At 39.4% G+C, this 27,607-nt stretch overlaps 2 protein-coding genes across 2 annotated transcripts in view; one reads left to right on the top strand and one right to left on the bottom strand.

Annotated features, from left to right (window-relative positions):
• UBAC2 (UBA domain containing 2) overlaps positions 1 to 27,607 on the bottom strand; it is a 164,144-nt gene that overhangs the window by 109,027 nt on the left and 27,510 nt on the right. The window contains exons 3-4 of the mRNA XM_043891602.1: positions 24,890 to 25,009; positions 24,252 to 24,361 (exon numbers count right to left, since the gene is read on the bottom strand). Coding sequence (XP_043747537.1) covers positions 24,252 to 24,361; positions 24,890 to 25,009 — 230 coding nt within the window. The remainder of the gene's footprint in view (positions 1 to 24,251; positions 24,362 to 24,889; positions 25,010 to 27,607) is intronic.
• On the top strand, positions 14,954 to 18,758 carry GPR18 (G protein-coupled receptor 18). Its single transcript, XM_043891603.1, has 2 exons — positions 14,954 to 15,199; positions 17,608 to 18,758. The coding sequence occupies exon 2, from the start codon at positions 17,642 to 17,644 to the stop codon at positions 18,638 to 18,640; it is 999 nt and encodes a 332-aa protein (XP_043747538.1). The 5' UTR covers positions 14,954 to 15,199; positions 17,608 to 17,641; the 3' UTR covers positions 18,641 to 18,758.

Genomic DNA, 27,607 nt, shown 5'->3' with positions numbered 1-27,607 from the left:
ATTCACCATAAAGCAGTCTAAAAAACCATAGACCACATCGATCCAAAAAATTATGACAAAATTCAGTCTATTCATGATTTAAAAAAAACTCTAGGCAAATGATAAACTAAAAGAGATTTCCTAAATGGGAAACCTTACACTATAAAATTTCTACAAAAGGAAGAAAAACATCTCTATGCTCATGGATGAGACAAAGATTTCTTAGACAGGACACAGTAAACATTAGCTATTAAAAAAAAAAAAACTGACAGTCTACATATCACCAAAACTTACAACTATGCTCCTCAAAGATCACTATTCAGAAAATGAAAAAACAAGCCAGACTGGGAGAAAATATTTGCAAAATACACATCTGATAAAGAACCCACATCCAAAACCCAAAGGCCAGTCATAACTCAGTAATAAGAAAACAACCCAATTTAAAAAGGAAGGGGGCAAGATTTGAAAGAAGATGGATTAATAACATACAAGCACACGAAGAAATATTCAACACATCATTAGTCATTAGGGAAATGCAAACTAAAATGACAGCAGATGTAACAGATTCCATCCACTAGAATGACTAAAAACTTGCTTTAAAAATTAATACACTAAATGACCTGAGGATGGGTATTAACTACAATTCTCATACATTGCTAATCAGAGCACAAAATGTTATGGATACTTAACAAAACAGTTTGGCAGTTCCTTAAAAAGTAAAACATACACTTACCATGTCACCTAGAAAAATAATCAATAAATAAGAGAGTTCAATATAGTTGCCAAATCCAAGATCAACTTACAAAGATCACTGACAGTTCTCTACTCCAGCAATAAAATAGCTACACTTGGGAAACATAATAAATAAACACATCATTCACCATAACAAAAACTGTATGGCACCTAGGATTACAAAAGATCTATAAGAGAAAAATTTTAAATCAAATAAACAACACAGATGTTATGAATAAATGGAAAGATCCTTTAAGCTCTTGGATTGGGAAACTTGATAAAGGTATCAGTTCTTCCCCAAATCAAACTAAAAATTCAATACTCTATCAAATTTCAGCTCAATTTAAGATAACTGATTAACTTACTCTAAAATTTATATGGAAGAATAAAAGTACATGAGTAGTTTTTGCAATAACTGAACAAAAAGTTGCTTGTTCCACTAAAAAGCAAAATCAGTTAAAGATATTAGAGTATGGGGCACATGAACATATAAAGAGACCTACAGCTGGCATACAACAGCGCACACAGACGAATACACACGCATATATTTCTGCTCCTGGGTTAAGATGCCAAAAAGAGCCCATCAGAGGTCCACTGGACTCACTGAGAGTGAGGACACAGATAAAACAAGATGACCACGAGCTGACCATTGCTGGGGCTGGGTGATGTTGAAACTGAGTTCATTATAGTGCTTTCTACACTTTTTTATGTGCTTAGAACTTCCCGTGTAATAATTCCAAATATCTGAACAAAAACAAAAATCACAGCACGTGCTACTTCAGTGATCCCCAAGGTGGGTACTAGATACACGCCCCTGGTGTTGGGGGCTGAATTTTCAGGCCTAAGACAGACGACACGGCCCCACGCTGCTCAGGCAAGAAGACCTGGGACTGAGCACAGATGCTAAAAGACCTGTACTTTTTACAGAGAAGGCTAGAAATATTCCGTTCAGTCTGCTAAAGCAGTGATGACATTTAGCTTACACGAAAGGCCTTGGAAAAGAAAACGATAAACAGTCCCAACAACTAATCACAATGTAAGGCCAATATCATACCTGAATTTGTGGTCTAGATTTACCCTGCTTGAAAGGCGTGGAAACTCCAATGTAAGAAAATAACATAAAAGCTACTCCAAGACAACAAAAACCCCTGGGGATCCAGCAGGAGGAAACACAAAGTCCTCCTGCAGAAATGCTTTCATGAGCTAGGGAACCTGGGGGCCCCAGCAGCAAACAAAACCCACAGAAAATGAGTTCACAGTGAAAAATCACAAACTGCAAAATACAGTAAGAGAATGCCCTAAGGGAGAATTTGATAATATGAGAACTAGAAGCAAAAGAATAATGTGCAAACGTGCAAAACTATTACACGTGCTTTTAAAGGAACAGGAACCATTTTTCACCAAAAAAAAAAAAAAAACCGAACACTGTAGACCAATATGCCTCCATCTTCCAAAAACTCATGAATGGCTCCCATCACCGTCTAAGTAAAAGCTGAAGTTGGTACAAAGACCTGTAAAGCCTGGTGACCTCTCTTACCTCCCCAACTTCACCTCCTACGATTCCCTGCCCTTGGCTCCCTCTGCTCGGGCTACACAGATGCCCAAGTCAGGCGTCCACCTGAGGGCCCCCACGCTGGCACTTCCCTGAACCTGGATACAAGCCCTCCCACCGCCCCCCACATCACCACATGGCTCTCCCCTGGACCCCCGTTCAACTGTCACCCACCCACTGAGGCCTCTACTGACCATACTGTTGAAAACTGCAACCCTGCTTACACCCTGGTATTGCCTTTCCCGCCAGCTGGTTGGCTGATTTGTTTTTACACAGAATATATCATCATCTGACATACGATGTATTATATTATCTTGCTTACTGCTTTCCATCCCAGATTATAACATAAAGTCAATGAGAAAGACCGTATCTGTTTTGATCAAAGCAGGATGGTCAGAGCCTGGAACACATACTATCTACCACAAAGCAGGTTCTCAATAAATATGTGTTGAGTGAAGAGACGGGGAAATCAGAGGAAGTGGACTGTTCTTGTGAGAGATGAGGCAGAATTCTCATTCACTCATGCATGCACACATGCACCCCCAAACACAACTCGGTCGTTACCTTATACAAGGGAGCATCAAGGTATTCTTTTCCTTACTGTGCAAATTCCTCCTTCACATCCTAAAAAATGACTACAACTGACTTTTCAAAAAATAACTTATATAAAACATCACTACATTTTCTAAGGCATTAAAAGTACAGACAGTATAGTAAAAAGCACCCTCCATAGTTCAGCTTCCTGTTCCTTATTTTTATCTTTCCTGAGAAGTCATATGTCCACACCATCAACTTCTACATATATAGAAACTATATAGTTTTTCTTTCCTCCTACTTCCTCAGTTAATGAGTTTTGAGAATATTCTACTTGTTGTTGATACTTATACCCTTGGATATTGATACAGAAATGCTAGCATCCATCACTCCATTCTGTGCCCAAGAATCACCTAAGATACAGTCTTTGGGAAGACAAAAGCTGATTACTGTGACGATTGCATGCGTGCTCAGTCGTATCTGACTCTTTGCAACCCTATGGACTGTAGCCCACCAGGTTCCTCTGTCCATGGGATTCTCCAGGCAAGAATACTGGAGTGGGTTATCATTTCCTCCTCCAGGGGATCTTTCCGACTCAGAGATCGAAATCACATCTCCAGCGTCTCCTGCATTGGTAGGCGGATTCTTTACCACTGAGCCACCTGGGAAGCCAATGACTATAACATGGCATCATATTATCACCTCTGCTAAATTCCAAGTGTCTTCTTATTAGTATTTACACACATGTGCGTTCTGATAAAAATATAGTTTGTGGCTCATAAGACTTCAGAGATACAAAACATAAAACAGTATTACTATATCCTTTTGACAAAAATCTCTCATTATAATTCGCTTTGTTTATCCCAGATGACAGTTTGTTTTTTTCCTTAAGATAAGTATTGGGGCCAAGAAGGGTATTACTTCACCTTGAATAGTTATAAATTTGGAATTGTGCAATATTGAGCCCAGTCATAATCAGAACCTAAAATTATTCTTACGTTTTTATCACAGGATTTTCAAAATTGTTATACCAAAGGTGTCTGAAATAATGTGCCATGTAATTTAGTAATAAATAAAACACATATACATAATACCATTTTTAACTTCTGACTACAGTATATAGGCTCTGAAGATAGTCAGAGGTAATCCAAACTGCTCATGTTGTTTGTATAAACTATAAAATCTCTCTCATATTTTTGATTACAAAATGATATCACAATTTGAGCCCCATTTCACACCTTTTAGAGTAGATGCATAGTAGTTTTTATCAGGTTCTGCCTAACACTGCCATCTAATGGTTCACAATGTGACTGCAGGCAAGGCCAATCAAACTGCCGATGTGCTTGTTCGCTCAGAAAGGGGAAAATACCCCTCACAAGGAAGCTTAAATAGTTCATACTAAAGTTCTATAAGAACTGTTAGTAATATGTGAAAAATATAAGTCACTGAATATTTTATTTTAAAAATGTTTCAAAGATGTCACCCGACCAACTCATCACTTAGGTCTTGTCATCTGACGTTGAACTTGATTAAAATTGATTTAAAATAATTATTAAGATTATTTTTCACTCTACTTCTCCTTAAGTATTTATAAAGTATTTTCTGGAAATACTTCAAAAATTTAAAAATATTCTTTGTTCATAAGCAAAATAAATCATTTAGATTATACAGAAAAACTCATTTTACAAATAGCTTATTTCACTAGTATAAGAACCTACTGCAGGGAATTATGTCCTTGTTATATTTATTGAGTAAAACTGACATAAAAGATTAGTTCCAGGTGTACAACATGATTCAGGATGTGTATATATTGCAAAATGATGACCACAGTAAGTCTAGTTAACATCCTTCACCGTTTACAAAGTTACAAAACTTTTTTCTTGTGATGAGGTCGTTTGTGTTTTTTTTTCCTCTAGCTAGATTACCAGTTTATTATAAGAGGACATATTGTAAGAGGACATAACTCTCTCTGCCACTGAGAAGACAGGAGGACAAGGTCCCTCTGTGTGTGTGTACACACCACATTTTCTTTATCCACTCACCCACTGATGGACGCGTATATCTCTGTTACTGAGAGGACAGGAGGACAAGGTCGCTGTGTGTGTGTCTATGTGTGTATACCTACCACGCTTGCTTTATCCATGCACCCACTGATGGATGCGCATGTATTTGTTACTGAGAGGACAGGAGGACAAGGTCACTCTGTGTGCGCGCACACACCACACTTTCTCTATCCGTTCACCCACTGAGGACCAGCCAGAGGAAGAGACGCACGGGGCAAGACACAGGGAAAGGACTGAGAGCTCCGCGCTCTCTCCAAGCCAGCCAGCCGCTCTGCACTCTTCCCCCGCCTCCGTGTGGGCACCAGTCCCGGATGCCTGGTGAGAACTTCTAAGATCTACCCCTCTGGTAACTTTCAAACACTCAATACAGTCGTATGAACTACAGTCACCGTGCTGCACACTGCATCCCCAGAAATTATTTTATACCTTTGATCCCTTTCACCCATTTTGCCACCTGCCTCCCCCCCACCTCCAGCAGTCTGTTCTCTGTATCTATGAACTATATTTTGTAAGATTTCACATATAAGTGAGATCATGCAGTATTTGTCTTTCTCTGTCTGACTTACCTCACCTAACGTAACACCCTCCAAGTCTGTCCATGTTGCTGCAAATGACAGGACTTCCTTCTTTTTATAAAGCTGGGTAAATAATCCAGGGGGTGTGTGTGTACACAGCACACCTTCTTTACCCATTCACCCACTGATGGACGCGTATATCTTTGTTATTGAGAGGAAAGGAGGACAAGGTCCCTCTGTGTGTGTGTGTGTGTGTGTACACAGCACACCTTCTTTATCCATTCACCCCCTCGTGGACATGTATATCTTTGTTATTGAGAGGAAAGGAGGACAAGGTCACTCTGTGTGTGTGTGTGTGTGTACACAGCACACCTTCTTTATCCATTCACCCCCTCGTGGACATGTATATCTTTGTTATTGAGAGGAAAGGAGGACAAGGTCACTCTGTGTGTGTGTGTGTGTGTACACAGCACACTTTCTTTATCCATTCACCCACTGATGGACACGTATATCTTTGAGAGGAAAGGAGGACAAGGTCCCTCTGTGTGTGTGTGTGTGTGTACACAGCACACCTTCTTTACCCATTCACCCACTGATGGACATGTATATCTTTGTTATTGAGAGGAAAGGAGGACAAGGTCACTCGGTGTGTGTGTGTGTGTGTACACAGCACACTTTCTTTATCCATTCACCCACTGATGGACATGTATATCTTTGTTATTGAGAGGACAGGAGGACAAGGTCACTCTGTGTGTGTGTGTGTGTGCGTACACAACACATTTTCTTTATCCATTCACCCCCTCGTGGACATGTATATCTTTGTTATTGAGAGGACAGGAGGACAAGGTCACTCGGTGTGTGTGTGTGTGTGTGTACACAGCACACTTTCTTTATCCATTCACCCACTGATGGACATGTATATCTTTGAGAGGAAAGGAGGACAAGGTCACTCGGTGTGTGTGTGTGTGCGTACACAACACATTTTCTTTATCCATTCACCCCCTCGTGGACATGTATATCTTTGTTATTGAGAGGAAAGGAGGACAAGGTCACTCTGTGTTGTGTGTGTGTGTGTGTACACAGCACACCTTCTTTACCCATTCACCCCCTCATGGGTGCATATACTTTGTTACTGCGAGGACCGGAGGACAAGGTCACTGTACACCACTGGGCTGCAGAGATTCCCAAGGGAAACACCTGTCCCTCTGCTGGACTCCTTTTAACGTCTCCAGGTCTCCAAGCCGACCAGCGAATCCCACCACGAAGAGCACAGGAGCAGAGATGCTCAGAGTTTCCAGGGCTTTCATGGGAATTTCACTCCTGCCACCTGCCCAACTTGTGGGTTTCCTGGACGTCCCTGCCTGCTGCTTTTCCAGCCTCTGCTTGAGAGTCTTTGAGTCAGCAAGTCAGTGCCTCCCACGGGAGTCACTTCGCCTGGAGACAGACAGTGCCTCCGAGCTAGCCCTTACCAAGCCCAGTGACTTCCAGCAGCATCTCTGTAGGCGCGTCGTCACCCACCCTTGTCCGTGCCCGACACGCCCCAACTTTTAACTCCTCTTTCCTCGAGCAGTCCCTATGATAGCTGAAGCCTGTTCTGCCCTTCTCCTCTCCGGGATCAGCATGGCCTACATCCACAGCTGCCCCTCCCAGGACAGGTGTGATCCCCTCCTGTCCTGACGCAGACAGCGACCTCCAGGGCTGCGTGTGTTGTCCAACTATCTACACCATCCACAAGCACATCCGGGTCAGCCAGAAGGCACGTCGCAGCGCCGTCTCACAGGCTTGCGACTCCATGAACTGTAGCCTGCCAGGCTCCTCCCAGGCTCCTCTTCCGTGGGATTTCCCAGGCAAGAAGACGGGTGGGTTGCCATTTCCTCCTGCAGGGGTTCTTTCTGACCCAGGGATCAAACCTGCGTCTCCTGCATTGCAGGTGGGTTCTTTACCACAGAGCCACCACAGGATTTTCTCTGCTCTGCTATTCCTAACATATCTCCCGAAGCTTTTGTAATTTGCATATTTCATGAGCAAACATGCTCTTATTTTCAAAGCAATCATTGATACATATTTATCAGGCTAGCCAGGGAATGAGAACAATACAGAAAGGTAAATGCTTTTCTTTCATTTTCATATTATTGCAATAATACAGGCAATTTCCAGAGTGTAAGAAGCACTTGCAAGTGGAAGGCTCTGAAGTGAGCCAACTCTGGGATATGGCTTGCTTCTGCTCACCCTGCTTTTACACCCTGCTGGATGAAGGAAAGGCATTGAGGACTGGAGATAAATATTCTTCAGATTAAGTCACTGGGGAAAGTCTCTAAAGGACAAATGGAGGAAAATCTACCCTACCCTATCTTAACATTTAAATTTTTAAAGCTTTTCAATTCATCCTTATCATGAGAATATGATAACTGGGTGGACCTAAAACTATGTCCAAAACATTGCCTTACATCAAAGGATGCAAGCAGAGTTAAGAAGGCAGCCTATGGAATAAAAGAAAATATTTGCAAATCATATTATCTGATAAAGGATTATACGCAGAAAATATAAAGAACTCCTAGAAGTTAACAACAACAACAAAAACTGGTTAAAAATGGACAAAGGAAAAAAAAAAAAAAGGACAAAGGACTTAATTTCTGCAAAGAAGGTATACAAATGACCAATAAGCATGTAAAAAGATGCTCGATATCAATAATCTTCAGGAAACAGAATCAAAATCACAATGAGACACCACCTCAAACCCATTAGGATGTCTACTATCAAAACAAAAGAGAACAGAAAATAAATGTTAGCAAAGATGTAGAGAAATTGGAACCCTTGTGCATTGCGGCTGGGAATGTAAAATGGAATGGCTGCTATGGAAAATAGTATGGTGGTTCCTTAAAAAATTAAAAATAGCATTGCCACATGATCCAGCAATTTCACTTCCAGATGTATACCCAAAAGAACTGAAGGAGGGTCTCAAAGAGACATGTGTACTCCCATTAGTCACAAGAGCCAAAACATGGAAGCACACCAAGTATCCATTTCCAGATGAGTGGATAAATAAAATGTAATATATCCATACAACTGAATATTACTCATCCTTAAAAAGGGAAGAACACTGTGACACATGTTCCAACTCGAATGGACCTTGATAACATTATGCGAAGTGAATTAAGCTGGTCACAAAGGATATACACTTACACGAGGCACACAGGAGGCGAATTCACAGAGACAGAGCAGAATGGTGGCGGCCAGGGGCTGGGGGAGCAGGTAAGGGAGCCGTTTAACCAGCACGGAGTTTCAGTTTGGGAAGAGGAAAGTTCTGGAGATTGGCTGGGCAACAATGTGAATGTACTAACACTACTGACTGTACCTTAAAAATGGTTAAGACAGTAAATTTTATGTTGTGTACATTCTACCACCATTTAAAAAATTTAAGCCATTATCAAATTTGTTCCAAGGTCACCTTTATGCCTAACTCTTACTAGAATATCGGGCACAAATAACATTTAAAGTGGAATCTTCTCAAAGTCCTAGCCCAAGAAGGCAAAGTCCTATAGAGGAAAACAGTTTCCTAAAAACAACAGGATGCTTCCCAGGAAAGGTCTCTAAGCCAAACCATTTTAGAGGAATGAGGATATGTCTCCTACATAATACTACATAATGTAGGAATACTGATAAATTAACACAGCACACAAAGATCTGTATTATCTTGTACCAACTAAGAGCTTTTGAAAACACTGATTTCAATCTCCCTGAGGCTTCAAATCATGGGAGGGAGAAGAGCGCCATGGCGGGTGGTCACCTGTAGGTGGCAGTAAAGGCACAGTGTTCATGTCAAAGCAGCCTTCAAGGTCAACCAGTATGGGACAGCAGAAAACACAGGCAATTCAAGTTCTACTATATTAAACAAACTGTATCAACTTCTCTGATACACTGTGAGTGTTGATCTTGCGAAAGTTCACCCTGGGGCCTTTCCTCAACCACTCTATCTTGTCTCATTTTTCTTGCTTGATATGTCTTTGTGATCATATACATTTAGAAATATTATACATTCATTTTGGAGGGACATGGTAGTTTTCTTTCTTACAGAAAAAGAAACACACACACTCTAGTGAAGTCAGAAAGCCTATTTATTGAGGTCTATTGTGTGCTAAGCACGGTGCTAGGTGCTCTGAGACATGTGAAGACAGATGGATCAGGTCCTTGTCAACAAGAGAGACCCAAAATGTGAATAATAGGGATGAGCGTCCAATCAAGGGGTGAAGTAACAACACACTGGTGAAAGAGAGAGAGATCCACAGACACCTCCAACTCCCACCTCTAAAAACAGGCTCCCACAACCCACAAATCTTTTGGTGAGTTTTACTGCCTATGTGTGAATCCTTAAATGTTTTATTTCAGTTTGGTCTACTTTCTGAAATTCATACAGATAGACTCGTACAGTATGAATTCCTTTGTGTCTGGCTTTTCTCGCTTCACACCATATACACTACATTTGTCCATGCTGTTACATGTACCTCCTGTATGATCCATTTTGATTGTGAAAAGCAGAAAACTGTTTACACAACTGATTTATCAACTCTACAGTTGCTGAACATGTAGGCTGTTCCTAATTTGGAGCGATTAGAAATAACGCTCCTATGAACATTGTTATCTATCATCTCCTGGTACACAGGAACATGCATTTCTACCAAGGAGTGGAATCTGAGTCACAGGTGTATGTATCTTCATCTTAGTACTTAATATCCAGCTGTCTGCCAAATTTAAGCTCCCACCGGCCATGCACAAGAGTTCCGGGTTGCTCTATACCCTCACCAACACTTATTAGTCTTATTCACTGTGGCCACTTTAATGTGTGGGTAGTAACATCCTTAATGACAGTTTCAATTTTTACTTCCCTGAATACTTATGAGGTTGGGCGTACTCACACATGTTTACTGACCATTTGGATACACCCTTTCTTGAATGCTTCAAAGTCTTTGGCTCATGGAATGGCAGCAATCTCCCTTGCAAAATTAAATTTACAGGCTGACAGAATCCAGCTACAAAACTTTTCCTGGAGAATATCAAATCACTGGTGAGAAACAGGGATAGGACAGGAAGTTCTATTTCCTCAGATTTTTTTGCTACAGATTGAATGACTACTTTGACTATTCTCTACTAAGTAAGACCAATCTCAGCAAAACTTACTGAAAGAAAGTACACCACCATAATAGAGAAAGAGCACAACACAATCTCACAATCTGAGAATCTTGAGTAAATATCCCTGGGTTACAGCATCGAAACTACTATTGTGTCCTCAACATACTCTGCTGTTGGCATGACGATTAAATTCTATGACCCATGTAAAGCACTTAGACCTCTGCCTGATGACTCTTTACCTCTGATAATACAGATAAGAGTAACGGCAGAGATAATTTTTTTAAAAAAATCCTAAGTAACTCTTTTAAACCAATAACCTTCAACCTGTAGACACGTAGTTACTTTTTAGAATAGGATACTAAAAGCCTCCATCACACACACTAGTACACAAGGTTGGATTTAAGTAACTCAATAACACACCCCTTATTTCTTTACCAGTCTTGACTCTCCACACTGCCTTTTTCTTCTAAACTGCTGTTTCACCATACTACTAGACATTTTCCCCTAGAAATTCATCTCTCTCTACATATACTATCTCCTTGAACTGTGAGACCAGAATCTGTAGGGGGCAGCCCAGTACATCACAATAACCAGAGTTCTACTCAACTAGTTGTGCCCTGGGGACCCCGAATGACTCTCCAGGCAGTGAGTGAAACGTCACCCCACAAATTCTTGACCTGGGATTTTAGGGGGCATAGGAGTGCTTTCACTGCCATATAGAAGCCTTCTCCTAAGATCCTCTAAGTGAAAGAATCTTTAATATCTTTAGGCAACTCTACTTTCATTGTCAGTTTAGATCTAACTAGAATTATCTATCACTTTGGTTATCTGGATTCAACTTCTTTGCTGTGAGGTAAGTAAACCATCTGATTGTCTATGTGTCTGTAAAATTGTGAAGTTGGACAAAAATTGCTGGGGAAAAGGAATTTGGGAAATGCTGAATTTACAATACTGTTTAGAAAATCAAGTTTTCTACAGGAGGTTGAAAGGAGGTTGACAACCAGTTTGGCTATAAGACTACAGCTGTTAAGTTGTTGGAGTTACAATAACATAGATGTAGACAAACATTATCTCAGCCTTCTTCATCCAGAAACCACTAGGCAACATACCTGGCTCTCTCCAAAAAAAAAAAAAAAATGCAGTGAATTCAGAAGCAAGCTTGAAAAAGAAAAGGGGTAAGGCACAAAGATTCCTAACATCAGAGTGGGAGACCATCAGGGCCAAGTAAGATTCTCACTCTTGTTTGCCGCCCCCACCTCTCACTTGTGGGGACTGGCTGTCTACCCACCGCTCTGCCTGTGTCTGCTGATGGCCCCCTGCGCTGGGCAAGATAAACAGTAACAAACAGCAGGGCCCTCCTCACAACACTGGTCTGAGGAACCAGGATAAGCCTCATATCCGCTGAGGAAAAGAGAAATGTGTTAAGAATGAGAAATACAGTTTTATCTGTGGCACAGACAAAATAAATCTCTTGATATAAGAGCATGCTTTTATAATGGGGATTTACTGTGTAAGTCTATTAACTACATTCTTTCCAATAATTGTAAAATTGGCTTAACTAAATTATATTCACTGGACTCGAGGGCTAAAATAAAAATTCACTTGGGGCTTTTAGTACCTAAACCAGCATTCAAAAATGGACCTGAAATGGATGATTCCATAAGGTGAAGAGAACTCTGTGAAATCCTTCATTTGCAAGGTGAAAATTTTCTTTCACTCATATCCCAATATAAGTGAGGAAATTAAAGCTGCAAGAATGATCCCCAAATAAGACAAGTTCTTCCATTTGAATAAAAAATTCATTAGGTTCAAGTATTAAAGAAGCAAACTAGACATAAAAGTTTAATTCTTGATCCACTGTTTACTCACTTGCTGCCAAATGGTTTGGGGGAATTTTTTTTTTAACTGAAATTCTTTTCCACCATAAAATCACCGTGAGAAGCCTGGAAACAGAGAACAGTGCTAAGCGCTGCAGTGCTGGGGGCGGGGGTGGGGGGACGGGTGGTCTTATCTCTGTTGTTCTTGCAACTGGCAGGTTCCCTTCACAACGGCAAGTCAGAATGTCCCTGATGCTGACACTGGGCTTAATGTTTTATCCATGACTCCCTCAGCCCTCGACTTCTTCACCTATATTTTCAATCATACATTCAACCAGTATTTACTAAATGGCAGTTAAACACATACATACACAACACATGCAAACCCTCAAGGACCTCAATTTAGAGGAGGATAAAAGGCAAGTAAAGACCCAACAATAATACAAATACATGCCACTACAGGGATAAGAAGCCAGTGCTAAAGAACCTTACAGGCACGAATAACCAACCAGCATCAGGGATCAGAGACGATTTCGTGGGAAAGGCAACATCTAACCTAAAACTTTTAGGATAAATAGCAGCCAGCCACATCAAGAGATGGGGGTGTGGTGGGAAGGGATATCACAGGTTGGTGTAACAGCCTGTGAAAGGCCAGGAGTAGGAAGTCGCATTAGGCTAGGACGGAGAGAAAGACAGGGCCCACCCTCAAGCTGTGTCCCTTGGGGCCTCTCCATGAGAGACTGTCGAGTCAGAAAAAGGAATCTCCCTGCGCAGACAAGGGGCCTTTTCTTAATGAGATCTATGCCTTTCCATACCTGCTGACTTCAGCAGCAGGAGAACACTAATCAGCAATGAATTTTAGAAGACCTGTCGCAGGCTATATGAAAGCAGGGCAATGAAAAGATTGGATCTGCAGATAAGAGGTTCCTATCTCCAGGTAAAATATCAAACTCCTATCCTGCATATGAAATATAACTCTGTGTGTAAAAAACTGATTATAATGTAATTCAGCAATGAGCATATCACATCTAGTGAATAATATCAATGTAATCACCTCACAGTGGGAAGTCTTTACAGCAGCCAGGGCAGAAAGGGGAGGGTACTGAACTTGGTACCAGAAGAGACTAGGCCTCGGTGTCTGAGTTCTCAGCAAGTCACTGGCCCACACTGGGCCTTGAATCTCCATCTACACAAGAAATTGTAGCTCGGGGTTGCTGCTTGTGCTTCTAAAACCCATTCACCTAGCATTATACAATCAAAAGTATTTTAATCACCAAAGGAAAGGGTCTAAATAATTTGTAAGTCAGATTTACTACAGTTTTGTCAGAGGAAATAAAAGAGCATGTGCCCACAAGCTGTCTTAAATTAAAAAAAAAAACAAAAAACTTAAGTTCACATACCTTTTAAAAGCTGACAAATCATGCATACAAAGTATAAAGATAATTAAAATTTTAGGACAAGCAAATGAAATTATGATTTTTTTTTAAAGAAGAAAAAAAAGTTAATATAGCCAAGCAGGCAATGATTGGAGTTGCTCACTTCTCTTTTCTTTGCTTTCACTTCCCTTCTTAGGTTAAAATACTCCTAGTATGTAAATTATTCCACTCAAGACTCCCAGAGTCCTTTCTTTTTTTTTAATTTACTTTTTTTGGGTTTACTTTTGTTGAAGGATAATTGCTTTGCAATATTGCATTGGTTTCTACCAAAATCAGCATGAATCAGACACAGGTTTACCCACGTCCCCTCCCACTTGAACATCCCCCCCCCATCCCACCCCCGAGGTTGTTATCAAGCCCCATTCTGAGTTCCCTGAGTCACACTTCCCACTGGCCATCTATTTCCAAGCCCCATTCTGAGTTCCCTGAGTCACACTTCCCACTGGCTATCTATTTTACACATGTTAATGCATGTTTCTGTGCTACTTTCTCCATAACTCCCACCCTCTCCTTCTCCCCAAGCCCCCAGTCGTGTCCATAAGTCTATTCTCCATTGCTGCTTCCCAGAGTCCTTTCTCAGCAATTCATAGGGATGTTTTTGCCAAAGAAATTACTTCTAGTCTTCCATGTGACAGACAAGGGATATGAAACACTGGGGACTTAAAAAATAAAGCAAACCAAAGTAGGGAAAAGTATGTGAAAAGCTGAACTAAGTAACTGAGGGTGTCCAAATTTCTACCATTTAGGAATATTTTAGTAGCAAAAAGTAGATATTCGATGATTTTCGGAACTTGTAGTAAAGGGTTCCCACTAAGTGCCAGATTAGCACTTGGACTTTCCTGGTTTAGAGTCCTCACAATCCTACCAGATGGGTATTATCTCTATTTTAGCTCTACAGAAACTAAGGAACAGAGGTTCATGGTGTTTAAGTAACTAAAGTCACACGGCTTAGAAAGTGAATAAATTATACTATGAATTCTATTCTAGTCAATGTCAAATCCCATTCTCCTTCAACAGATGATGCAGGCTTTAAGCACCAAAGTAAACAAAGTGAAGACATTTTTCTGTGATTTTCTTAAATACATGCCATCATTTCAAAGGGAGCTTATGCTAAGCATGACCTCATAAACAAATCATTTGTGAAAGAGAAAAACCACATCCAGGGCAAAGTCATAACTTGAAAAAGCCTTATTTCAGCGAGCACTTCCTGAAAGAGACAAAGCAGCAATTGCAGCTGAGCGAGTATCAAGTCCTATACCAAGTATTATATCTGAAACAACTTTTTAAAGCAACGGAAGAGCCTAAAACAAAAGAAATATAGCGTTTCTTAAATACACAGTTTCTAGAAAGAGCTATTTTAACACAAGAAACTCAAAGATATCTCTTTTACAGAACTGTGTTTACCGAAAAATGTTCTCAAACACAGCCTTTTGATGGTCAGGAGGTAAGTAGCATTTAATCAGTTTTATCACAGATTGTCAGACGTAATGTTGTACTTATTTGTTAAATCTCAAGATGTTTGCTTTATTTTAATAATATGTTGCTGAAATTATGTTGGTGAAGGACCTTCAAATGGGTTATACTGTCATCTTCCTATGTTATTAATATGACTTTCATTTATTTTCAGTATTTTTTACGTTAATAGTAAGTGTAGTTTTTTTCAACTTACAGAGAATGTTGATATAATAAATTTTAAGTATCTTCAGGAGTCTTTATCACTTGGTTTTCAATTACACTGTTTCAAAGAATGTCAAAAACTTTTAAAATGCTGACTTACAAGCTAATCATTTTTCAATATTTATCCAAAAATGTTATGTGTGTGTATAGAGTACAACTATATAGTAATGCCTTTAAAACACATGCATCACACAGATTTTTAGTCACACTTGACTAAATTTGCTTAAATTTGCTCATTTAAGCAAATGAGCACAACTGTTCATGACATAAAGTCAGCCTGAGCCCAAGGAGGAGAAAAAGATTCATTCAGAAAAGATTTGTAAGTAAGGAATTTCTGGGACAAAAATCAGGGATGAGGATGAGTGGAGGGAGTTCTGACACAAGAGAAAAGAAGGATACAAAATGTCATTTATATTATAATTTCTACTGCGGAAAAATTCATTGAAAGTTAAAAATAAGAGCCAAGTCTCTAAAATGATTTTTTTTTTTTTTTGGTATGATACTAGAGATTTAATTTCTCTATGTAGTATTTTTCTCATTTTATAGAAATTAATATTCCAGTCACCTGAATATGTGGAAATTTTAATTAACACAGGCTTTTAAATATATAGAATTCTATTTCAAAAATTGTATTTAACCTAAATATTCGGCAAACTCAGAAAGGTAGGAAGGAGGGAGGGAGGAAGAAAACAAAGTCCTATCTTGTCTTTGTCCACAGCAACTGCTCTAGTTAATTTTAAATTACTGCCCACAATGTCACTGAGCAGATGGCCAATCTCCCCCATAGTTTTCACTAAAGAGCCTCAGGGTTGAACGAGAGGAAGCCCACTCTGCAAAGTGACATTTTTGAAGGAAACTTTCTTACACCTCCTTATTTCAAGGGGGATGCCACAAGGTTCCATCTCTTTGTAGCAAGTCTATTTTTAAAATCACTGCTGTTGATGTTATATCGTGGGTGATGGAAGTATCACACAGGGGGGCGGGGGTCAATGATATTTACAATCACAACTAAACTCCTTTCCAGTAGAAATGGGCACTGCCGGTGGAGTGAGGGGTAGAAATTATACAGTTTCTGCAAACACATAAAGTCACTGAGTGACTTCTTGTTAATAAATACTTGTTTCTGATACTCCTTTAAAAATTAAAATTGACAAATAATACTTATGTTTCTGTATCTAGGTAGAGTGAGGAGGTGAAAGTTACTATACTAGAAACAGCTTATTCTCAAGGTGATGCGCCCTGTGCACCCCTGTAGCCATGAAATCTCCTTCTGGGACACCAGTAAACACCATCTGGAGGATTCAGCATTAGACGGTCCCAACTGCACGTTAAAAACTAGCCTGTCTATTGTTTTCAAGAGTCAAGCTCTTAATCTGTACACCATGGCACAAGAACTGCTGTTTCTAACCTACGATAGCTTAGAACATGATGCTATGAAGAACTATTTGCCACTTAAAAGAAAAGTAGATTTATTGGCCAATTAAGCAAGGTTTCATTGACAAACTAGAGAGTAGCTACTGTGGGTCACCCTGCCAAAGGTTTCTTCCTGCACTTACCCATCAATCCAGCAAACTGAGCATCTACTATGTACTCATCAGGCAGTGCGGACAACACAGCGGTAAGAAGGAAAACCTCCAGCTCTCAAATGAGAATTACTGTGACCATTCGGTAGTCAACCAGCTATATGGTTTCTTTACTTTCTAATACATAATTTTTATATTAATATTTTATATTTAATGAGTAATAATCCATTATATATTAAAATTATATTTGATGAGTAAAAATCAGACATTACTGAGTTACCAAATATTTAAACAATAAACATGATAAAAAGTGACAAACTTAAAGAGTCAAAATTCAGAATGGCCTTTCCCCAAGTAGTCCCAAACAAAGGATACCTAATACAGGAACAACTGCTACCCAATCCCATACTACAGGGAGACAGAAAATGAATACACTGGCCAGGGCATTGTGACACACCAGAAACCATCTTAGTGGGCTAGTATATATCAGCAGTAGTACCCAGGGAGTGTATTTCTTAACAAATACCAAGACACATGCGTTGACTCTACCACATAAAGTATTCTCAAAATCCACTGACATGCCAAGCTAACTGTAAGAATGTTAAGCATTTACTTTTCAACTAAGGGTTTCATTCCTATTTCTGTTTTACAGTTTCTAAGTGTCATGCCCACCAGCGAGCTATAAGATGACCACTCCTCAGAGTCAAACGCAACCTGCCCTTCCTATTGACCCACATCCAGATGAATACAAGATCGCAGCCCTCGTCTTCTACAGCTGCATCTTCATCATTGGATTGTTTGTGAATGTCACTGCCTTATGGGTTTTCAGTTGCACCACCAAGAAGAGAACCACTGTGACCATCTATATGATGAACGTGGCACTACTGGACTTGATATTTATAATGAGCCTACCCTTTCGGATGTTTTATTATGCAAAAGGTGAATGGCCTTTTGGAGAGTACTTTTGCCAGATTCTTGGGGCTCTCACAGTGTTTTACCCAAGTATTGCTCTGTGGCTTCTTGCTTTTATTAGTGCCGACAGATACATGGCCATCGTACAGCCAAAATATGCCAAGGAACTTAAAAACACATGCAAGGCCGTGATGGCGTGTGTGGGAGTCTGGATAATGACCCTGACCACCACCATCCCACTCCTGCTGCTCTATGAAGACCCAGACACAGCCTCCTCCACCCCCGCCACCTGCCTCAAGATTTCTGACATCATTTACTTAAAAGCTATTAACGCGCTGAACTTCACTCGACTGGTATTTTTTTTCCTGATTCCTCTGTTCATCATGATTGGGTGCTACTTGGTCATTATCCATAGTCTCCTTCATGGTAAGACCTCTAAGCTGAAGCCAAAGGTCAAAGAGAAGTCGATCCGGATCATCATCACGCTGATGGTGCAGGTGCTGGTCTGCTTCATGCCCTTCCACATCTGCTTTGCTTTCCTGATGCTGGGAGGGGATGAGAACAGCTACAACCCCTGGGGAGCCTTCACCACCTTCCTCATGAACCTCAGCACTTGTCTGGACGTGATTCTCTACTACATCGTTTCGAAACAATTTCAGGCTCGAGTCATTAGCGTCATGCTCTACCGTAATTACCTTCGGAGCGTACGCAGAAAGAGCTTCCGCTCAGGTAGCTTACGGTCACTAAGCAACGTAAACAGTGAAATGTTATGAATCCTCACTGTTCGCCTTCAAGATCTTTAAATACACTTAACTATCTTAGGGTGAATGGATATTCTCTAGGATATCAACAAGTCCCTTCTCTCCTGAATAAAATAATCTTTAAAAACCCTTCCTCTTTTGTGGGATCTTATTATTGTGGTAGCATAATTAAATATACTGAAACATTCTAATTCATTATTTTTATTTTAAAAACTTACATAAAACACTTGCATGAATGACTGGGAGAAAAGCATCCAATTCATGTTTCAGATTCAAGCCTTATCTAAATACATCATTGGTTATTTGGATTTAACCCTATGTGCAAGTGAGAATTACCTGATCTCAAATAATTGAGCTACTGTTTAAAATAATTTGAATTATTTTCCAACTAGATGCAGCTCCCTTTGGTTTGATTTATGCTCAGAAATGGTGGTCTAAGTCTAGTTCTTTGTGTTCTAAACATAAAACTTCTGGGATTCCTATACAAACATCTATATTCAACTCATCACTGTTACTGCTGTAAAGCAAAATCTGCAGAAGCAAACACCCGAGGGGTGATAAAGGTCATTGCCATCAGCCCTCCCCTCCACAGAATTCATTTTCCTTTGGAAACAGACCACAGCCACTCAATAAACACTTACTGAGAGCCTAGTATGCGCCAGACTCTATTTCAGACTAGTGGGGGAAACCGAACCTGACGCCCTATTTCTGCCCAATAATCTAAGTTCATTCCCATGACATGAGGTTTCTGCTATATGGTGAAATACATTTATTGTTCAGTTGCTAAATCATGTCCTACTCTTTGTGACCCCATGGACTGCAACACACCAGGCTCCTCTGTCCTCCATTATCTCCTGGAGTTTGCTCAAATTCATGTCCGTTGAGTCAGTGATGCTATTCTAACCATCTCATCCTCAGATACCCCCTTTTCCTTTTGCCCTCAATCTTTCCTAGCATCAGGGTCTTTTCCAATGAGTGGGCTCTCCATATCAGGTGGCCAAAGTATTGCAGCTTCAGCATCAGTCATTCTGATGAGTATTCAGGGTTGATTTCCTTTAGGACTGACTGTTTTACTAGTCAGAGACTTTGGATTCATATCCAAGCCTTATCATTTAATTTCTCCTAACAAAGTAACCAAGTGACTTCTCCATTTAAAAAGGAAAGGAAGTGAACTATAATCTGTAAACATATTACTCTAAATATTATGAAAGCACATAAGTGAGTCAACAGTAACTTCCTCTTTGCTGAATAGCCTGCATGACTCTCAGCATGATCATCTCCTAATGGGACTAAGAATCAAATAAATGCACTGGCTATAAACATATTTCTATAACATGGGCAAATAAATATTCTTAAAGGAAAAAAAAAGAGAAACACAAAGGAACCCAATCATAAAATAGCATTTTCATACTAGAAGATCTCTTAGATGGTCTTCTGGTCTAGTCCTTCTGCTTTAAATATAAAGAAAATGAGGTCCACAGAGGTTATGTGACTTGCTCAGCTAAAGCACCAGCATTAGAAACCAGGTTTAGCTCTCCTTTCATGTTAACCACCGATTTTTCAATAGTAAAAAGCAAATGAGCTCACAGAATGTAAACATTCTCATAGCTACACAACGAAAAGGAGTCAGGATGATACTGAGATGCAGTTCCTCAACAAGAGAAAATCACTTGAATGTTTTAGCTTTATTAGTCAAGCGAGCAAGATACTTAAATATCATTAAGTGAATATTGCTAAAACAAGAGAAATCTCTATTTGATATGTGCTATACAGTCACAGCCTATTCTCACCTATATAGATTAATCTGCTCTTACATAATTTATTAAATGACAACTTCTCTGCAATGACTTTTCTTTTTTTTTTTTTTTTTCCCTGCAATGACTTTTCTTGATGAGAACAATTTGAGAGCACATGACACAACTAAAGGCTTTATCAACACAAAGTCAAAAAAGTGAAAATGTATGTCACGGTTCTCACAATAAAACACAGATAATATAAAACAATTAAAAATAATTTTATTCAGCATTATAATCAGATACACTTTAATACATAAAACTTAAAATTCTACTTATTCTGGAGTGATTTGATTCTGGGAAACAATATATAACATCCACATATAAATACTAACAATAAAAAAAATAATAGGTAGGTAAGGACAGGTATGTGATAAGCATGGGTTATTGGAAGAAACTAATACACATAGCTACTTTCAAAACCTAATGGTTGCGTTTTCTGAATATTAAGTAACAGTCATGAGAATCTATTACATGCCAGGTATAATTTCTTTGTAAAGCACCAGAAAAAGAGATGAACATGTCTGTGGTTCAAAGACCTCACCTTACAGTCTTAAGGGGCTACACTATAACCAAGGCTACCCCTTCAACATTATTGAGGGTGAGGCAGCGAGTACATAACGGAAAGCTGGTTTGCCCTCAGTGGGCTAGGAGGGTGGGGCAGAAGGCCCAGATAATGACAATGATGATGCGAAGCAATCAACACTAATAGGCATTTTAATACATGTGTTGGACTATACACCAAAGGACAAATAATCCTGCCGAAGGACAACAGGGTGCAGAGAGAAAACCAAGCAGATACAAGAATACAAATACACAGCAGGTCAAGAATGACCAATGGGAAACTCTGGACTGGGGTCAGATTATAAAGGCTTTGAAGGAAAAGAAAAAAAAAAAATATATATATATATACACACACACACACAAATATGGGATGGGGAAGTTACTACTGCTAGGATGTTTGCATAGGTTAGTTAATTCCCTGTCAAGTACAGAGTATGACCCCCCAATTTACACATGAGGATTTTCTACAAACTGAGCTCAGGAAATAGAACTTGAGAAGTAACTGGCTCAAGATGATACACAGGTAACACACGGCAGAGCGAGGAAACCTCAATTCTGTCTGGTTCACGGGATGGCGAAGCCTATGCCACTCACACTATTCCAGACAGGCTTGATGCCATCTTGGAGTTTACTTTTATTCTGAAGAAAACAAGGATCTAAAGGTTTTTAAAAGGAAGATTAGTATGGTCAAACTTCTATTTTAGAAAGACAACTTCTGAAAACACTGCATGAAATGCTTTGCAGGTGATAGGAAAACTAGTTAGAGAATTATTATAAAAATCTAGGCAAGAAAAGCTAAAGATTAGTTAAGACTGAGACAATGACAATACATAATGAAGGGATAACTTATATAGCACTTTGAACAAATAAGGCTCAGTGACCCACTTCAACAATGAGAAAAGGGAAAGAGTTCCAGCTTGGATGACTATGTAGATGGAAATGCTTTTAATTAAAATAAAGAGTATAGAAGGAGGAGGAGATGAGAGCACAGAAAGAGAGGTGACCAGAGGAGGTGAGAGGTTCTAAACACAACAAATTTTCTCTGAGCCTTAGAAGTCATTAGGAAATATGAGTAAAGATCAGGAAAGTAATATGAACTGGAAATAGAGAACTGGGACACAACAGATGTTAATGATAGCTGAAGTCATGAGAGTGGACAAGATGGCATAGAGAAAGCTTTTGGTGTAAGTTTGAGAAAGGAACTGCAAAGAGTAATAAATAAGGTCAAAAAGGACCAGGAGACAGTAGTGTGCTAGGACTCAGGAGAGCAGGTTATTTCATGAAATAATGGGATGCCAAAAGCAAATAGTTTGCGACTGAAAGGTCAAATAAGACAAGTGAAAATAAGCCATTGGCTTCAGAAATCAGTTGGCCACTGCTGACCTTTATAGTTTTAATAGTGGTGAAGTTAAAAAGAGAGAGACACAAATAAGAAGTGAAGAACTGTTGGGAGTGCAGATAAATTTGGCACTGATGAGAATGAAAAAGACATCATGTGGAAAACACGGCACATAATGCACATAAAGCACATTGACCAAAAAGTTTCCTGAGTTTTTGAAGCTTTGCTACCATCAAATAAAAGATATATTTATAAAATGCAAAGTTTACTTATTGAAGTAAAGATTTATATTTCAAGAAGTCTATGTTTGGGAATGCTTCAAGATTCAAATAAGCCATACAATAACACAAAGGGAAACATTGTTTCATTTAGGTAATGTCTGAATTAACATTCACAGTCTTCCAAAGGGGATCCTATAACTTTTGAATTTACCCAAATTTGCAATTCTTGCTATCAGTTAAGATATAAATAGGCAAATGTCTTCTGGCCTTAAGAATTGGTTAAAAAAAAAATTACCACCAACTTCAAAATTGAATCAATATTCCTTATATGTATCAGTTAGGATTCCATCAAGAAATGTCATTCATTACAAAGAAATAACTGTCACTCCACTCCATGTACAGTAGAAAAAAAAGTCCTCACAAGAAGACAATGTAAACAATAATCAAAAGCTATGTTACTACCCACTCCCTAAATTTACGCTAACACAAACATACATGATATGCATAACCTTTCCACAACTCACTAGGTCTTATAAAGAACCAAAAGAATTGGTCTCAATGAGAAATGTGTGGGAAAAACTAAAGATTCAGTAATGCTACTTCTTTCCTGAATCAATACAGGATCATTCCTAATGACTACACCATCTTCCACAACAGCAGAATAGTTAAACTTCTTAATCTAACTGCAATCACAACCCATGAAGCTCAAAAACTGCATAATTATGACACAGAACTTTATCTGTCTCCACTAAAAGACTATTCAGAATTAAACATTCATAAGACAACTAAAGATCGACACTCATGCCAATAATTCAGTAAGTTCACCACAACTGTTAAGTATTAACGACGTTAAGTGTGAGAGTTATTAGATCACTAGCCGAATTTTAAAACTACAGATCCAAAGTGAAGCTGGATCAAGATACTTGCATAGTCTAATAGTTCTCAAAAACACATGCTGAAAATTAAAATAAGGCTTAAGTTAGTACACATGAATTCTGAATATACGGTGTCTTTATTTCACAGTATCTCATCTCTTAAATACAGTCTCAGAAACTTTATTCAGAGATGTTTTAATATCATTTGTATGTGTTAACAACTCTGCTCCTTCCTGCTAGTTATTTCACAAACTAATACATGTTTTTTCATTTTGTTTTTAAAGAAGACCAACACAATATGAAAGCACAAAGACTCTGCAACTTAGGCTGCCCACTGCAGACTGGTCACAAAGTCATAACCTATATATTGATTTTCTTTTATATTTGGTGGAAATCTATAAACAATGCCATTTTACAAAAGCATCATTCTTCAGAAGCCTAACTTCAGACAAACTTATTTTGTTTCCTAACTGAATCTAATTAAATGTTGTATTTTTGCATTTAAGTCATTAAAGTTACAAAGATGAAATTTAACTATGAAAATACAATTCTATCTTTAGGACCACAACAGAAAACTCATCTCAAATGCTCTAAAATACGAGATTTGAAAGCTGAAAAAAAGACTGAGAATAAAATCTATTTTTCAGATCTATTTTATCTGCTTCAAGAACATAATGAAAATGTATGTAAACACTGAATTTTTTACATATAAAATCAATTTTTACTGTATCTAAAAGCTTAAAATATTATTTTATTGACTTTCATGTACAATAATGCTTTAAATCAGATTTACATAGTTATGAATTAAGCTAATCTTTGAGAGCTACTTACAATCCAGAAGGCAAATTCCTGGCTGCAGTGACACCAAAGGAATACCCCACAGCTTCAACAAGGATGAAGTCACCCACCGCTGACAAAACCCAGGAGCCCAGCAAAAAGGACTAAAAACAAAACAGGAAGAACATTAGAGAGAAGAGTCTTCTAAAAATAACCTTTATTCAATTAAAACCAACTCAGGTTTACACATATTTTTTAAAGTTTCTTTTTGTTCCAATAGACTTTTCAAAATGAGGGATTAAAACCATATTGATCAAATGTTTTCAAATGTTATTCTAAGTATGTTGAAGAAAAGATATTTATAGAATGATTTATTTTTATAAGTAATGCACAAACCATTAAGCAAAATAAGTGATTAGAACTGTATTAAAAGTCCTAATTAAAATGGTTATTGCCCACTCGCACTGATATTATTATCTACTTTCACCATTATTATTATTTTATTATGCTACAGGCTTCAATTTAAAATTTTTCTTTGGTTAATGTCCATGCTCCAAGTCAGACAGAGGATTATGAAATAAAAAGACAACTGTTAAAAATAACATCAAGCTAACAAAACTACTTAAAAATGAGAAAACAAATATTTTTTCCCCGTAACCTAAGTAACAAAGGGAAAATACATAAAAACTTACTGCAAATTTTCTGCTTCCATATCTTCTTTCAAATATCCTAAAATTATAAATAAGCAGACTACTGCAGAAAGTATCTTTCAGATCAAGGCAAATTATTCTTCCAGAAATCAACCTCCAGATCTATAGATGGGGAATTAAAAAAGAATAACAAATATGAGTAAGCTCTGTTTGGGGTCTCTTTGTTAGCCAATTTATTGCAACTGCTGTTGCTAAGTCGCTTCAAGTCGTGTCTGATTCTGTGCAACCCCACAGACAGCAGCCCACAAAGCTCCGCCGTTCCTGGGATTCTCCAGGCAAGAACACTGGAGTGGGTTGCCATATCCTTCTCCAATGCATGAAACTGAAAAGTGAAAGTGAAGTCGCTCAATCGTGTCTGACTCTTCGTGACCCCCACGGACTGCAGCCTACCAGGCTCCTCTGCCCATGGGATTTTCCAGGCAAGAGTACTGGAGTGGGTTGCCATCGCCTTCTCCGAGCCAATTTATTATCTTTACTTAAATAGAGGAAAACAATAGAATGGGAAAGACTAGAGATCTCTTCAAGAAAATCAGAGATACCAACAGAACATTTCATGCAAAGATGGGCTCGATAAAGGACAGAAATGGTAGGGACCTAACAGAAGCAGAAGATATTAAGAGGAGGTGGCAAGAATACACAGAAGAACTGTACAAAAAAGATCTTCACGACTCAGATAATCACGATGGTGTGATCACTCACCTAGAGCCACACATCCTGGAATGTGAAGTCAAGTGGGCCTTAGGAAGCATCACTACGAACAAAGCTAGTGGAGGTGATGGAATTCCAGTTGAGCTATTTCAACTCCTGAAAGATGACGCTGTGAAAGTGCTGTCCTCAATATGCCAGCAAATTTTGAAAACTCAGCAGTGGCCACAGGACTGGAAAAGGTCAGTTTTCACTCCAATCCCAAAGAAAGGCAATGCCAAAGAATGCTCAAACTACTGCACAATTGCACTCGTCTCACACGCTAGTAAAGTAATGCTTAAAAATTCTCCAAGCCAGGCTTCAGCAATACGTGAACCATGAACTTCCAAATGTTCAAGCTGCTTTTAGAAAAGGAAGAGGAACCAGAGATCAAATTGCCAACATCTGCTGGATCATCGAAAAAGCAACAGAGTTCCAGAAAAACATCTATTTCTGCTTTATTGACTATGGCAAAGTCTTTGACTGTGTGGATCACAATAAACTGTGAAAAATTCTGAAAGAGATGGGAATACCAGACCACCTGACCTGCCTCTTGAGAAACCTGTATGCAGGTCAGGAAGCAACAGTTAGAACTGGACATGGAACAACAGACTGGTTCCAAATAGGAAAAGGAATACGTCAAGGCTGTATATTGTCACCCTGCTTATTTAACTTATATGCAGAGAACAACATGAGAGACGCTGGGCTGGAGGAAGCATAAGCTGGAATCAAGATTGCCAGGAGAAATATCAATAACCTTGGATATGCAGATGACACCACCCTTATGGCAGAAAGCAAAAAAGAACTAAAGAGCCTCTTGATGAAAGTGAAAGAGGAGAGTGAAAAAGTTGGCTTAAAGCTCAACATTCAGAAAACTAAGATCATGGCAGCCGGTCCCATCACTTCATGGCAAATAGATGGGGAAACAGTGTCAGACTTTATTTTTCTGGGCTCCAAAATCACTGCAGAAGGTGACTGCAGCCATGAAATTAAAAGACACTTCCTCCTTGGAAGGAAAGTTATGACCAACCTAGACAGCATATTAAAAAGCAGAGACATTAGTTTGCCAACAAAGGTCCATCTAGTCAAGGCTATGGTTTTTCCAGTGGTCATGTATGGATGTGAGAGTTGGACTATAAAGAAAGCTGAGTGCTAAAGAATTGATGCTTTTGAACTGTGGTGTTGGAGAAGACTCTTGAGAGTCACTTGGACAGCAAAGAGACCAAACCAGTCCATCCTAAAGGAGATCAGTCCTGGGTGTTCACTGGAAGGACTGATGTTGAAGCTGAAACTCCAATACTTTGGCCACCTGATGTGAAGAGCTGACTCATTGGAAAAGACCCTGATGCTGGGAAAGACTGAGGGCAGGAGGAAAAGGGGACGACAGAGGATGAGATGGTTGGATGGCATCACCAACTCAATGGACATGGGTTTGGGTGGACTCTGGGAGTTGGTGATGGACAGGGAGGCCTGGCGTGCTGCGGTTCTTGGGGTCGCAAAGAGTCAGACATGACTGAGCGACTGAACTGTACTGAACTGAAGCTCAGATTTCCCAAGACAGAACTGAAACTCTCCATCTCTGTGGCAGCTCTTAGAGACGCACACTGAGGGCATCCTAGGAGGTTCTGGCAGGAGACTGGGGCTATTCTCAGTCCTGGACAGAGGATGGTTGTCCTCCACCCAGGCAGGTCCCAGCCCTAGAGCACAGATGCCCACAAAGTGGTCCAAGAAAATGGGACTGGTGCCAACTTAGCCAGATAACCAAAGTAGCACCACCCCATGATTGGAAAGGTGCCAACTTGGGGCCACAGGGCCCTGACACTCCCTTAACAGGAATGTTTCTCAGGGCTGGCCAGAAACTACAATCCCCGGGGGATCTTTCTGGAAAGTACATCAACTCTTACGCTGTCTGACTCAGCTGGTCTAGGGCAAGGTCTGGGCATCAAGAAAGAAAACAGGTTATGTAAGTGATTCTAGTGCATGGACAGGGTTAAGAATCATTCTATTATAGCAAGT

Source organism: Cervus elaphus, chromosome 30 (genome assembly GCF_910594005.1).
Source record: "Cervus elaphus chromosome 30, mCerEla1.1, whole genome shotgun sequence".
NCBI lineage: Eukaryota > Metazoa > Chordata > Mammalia > Artiodactyla > Cervidae > Cervus > Cervus elaphus.
This window is presented reverse-complemented; position numbering and strand designations above follow the sequence as displayed.

What these genes read in the sequence shown, in the direction of transcription:
- GPR18 (XM_043891603.1), top strand. Translation starts at nt 17,642, where the DNA reads ATGACCACTCCTCAGAGTCAAACGCAACCTGCCCTTCCTATTGACCCA.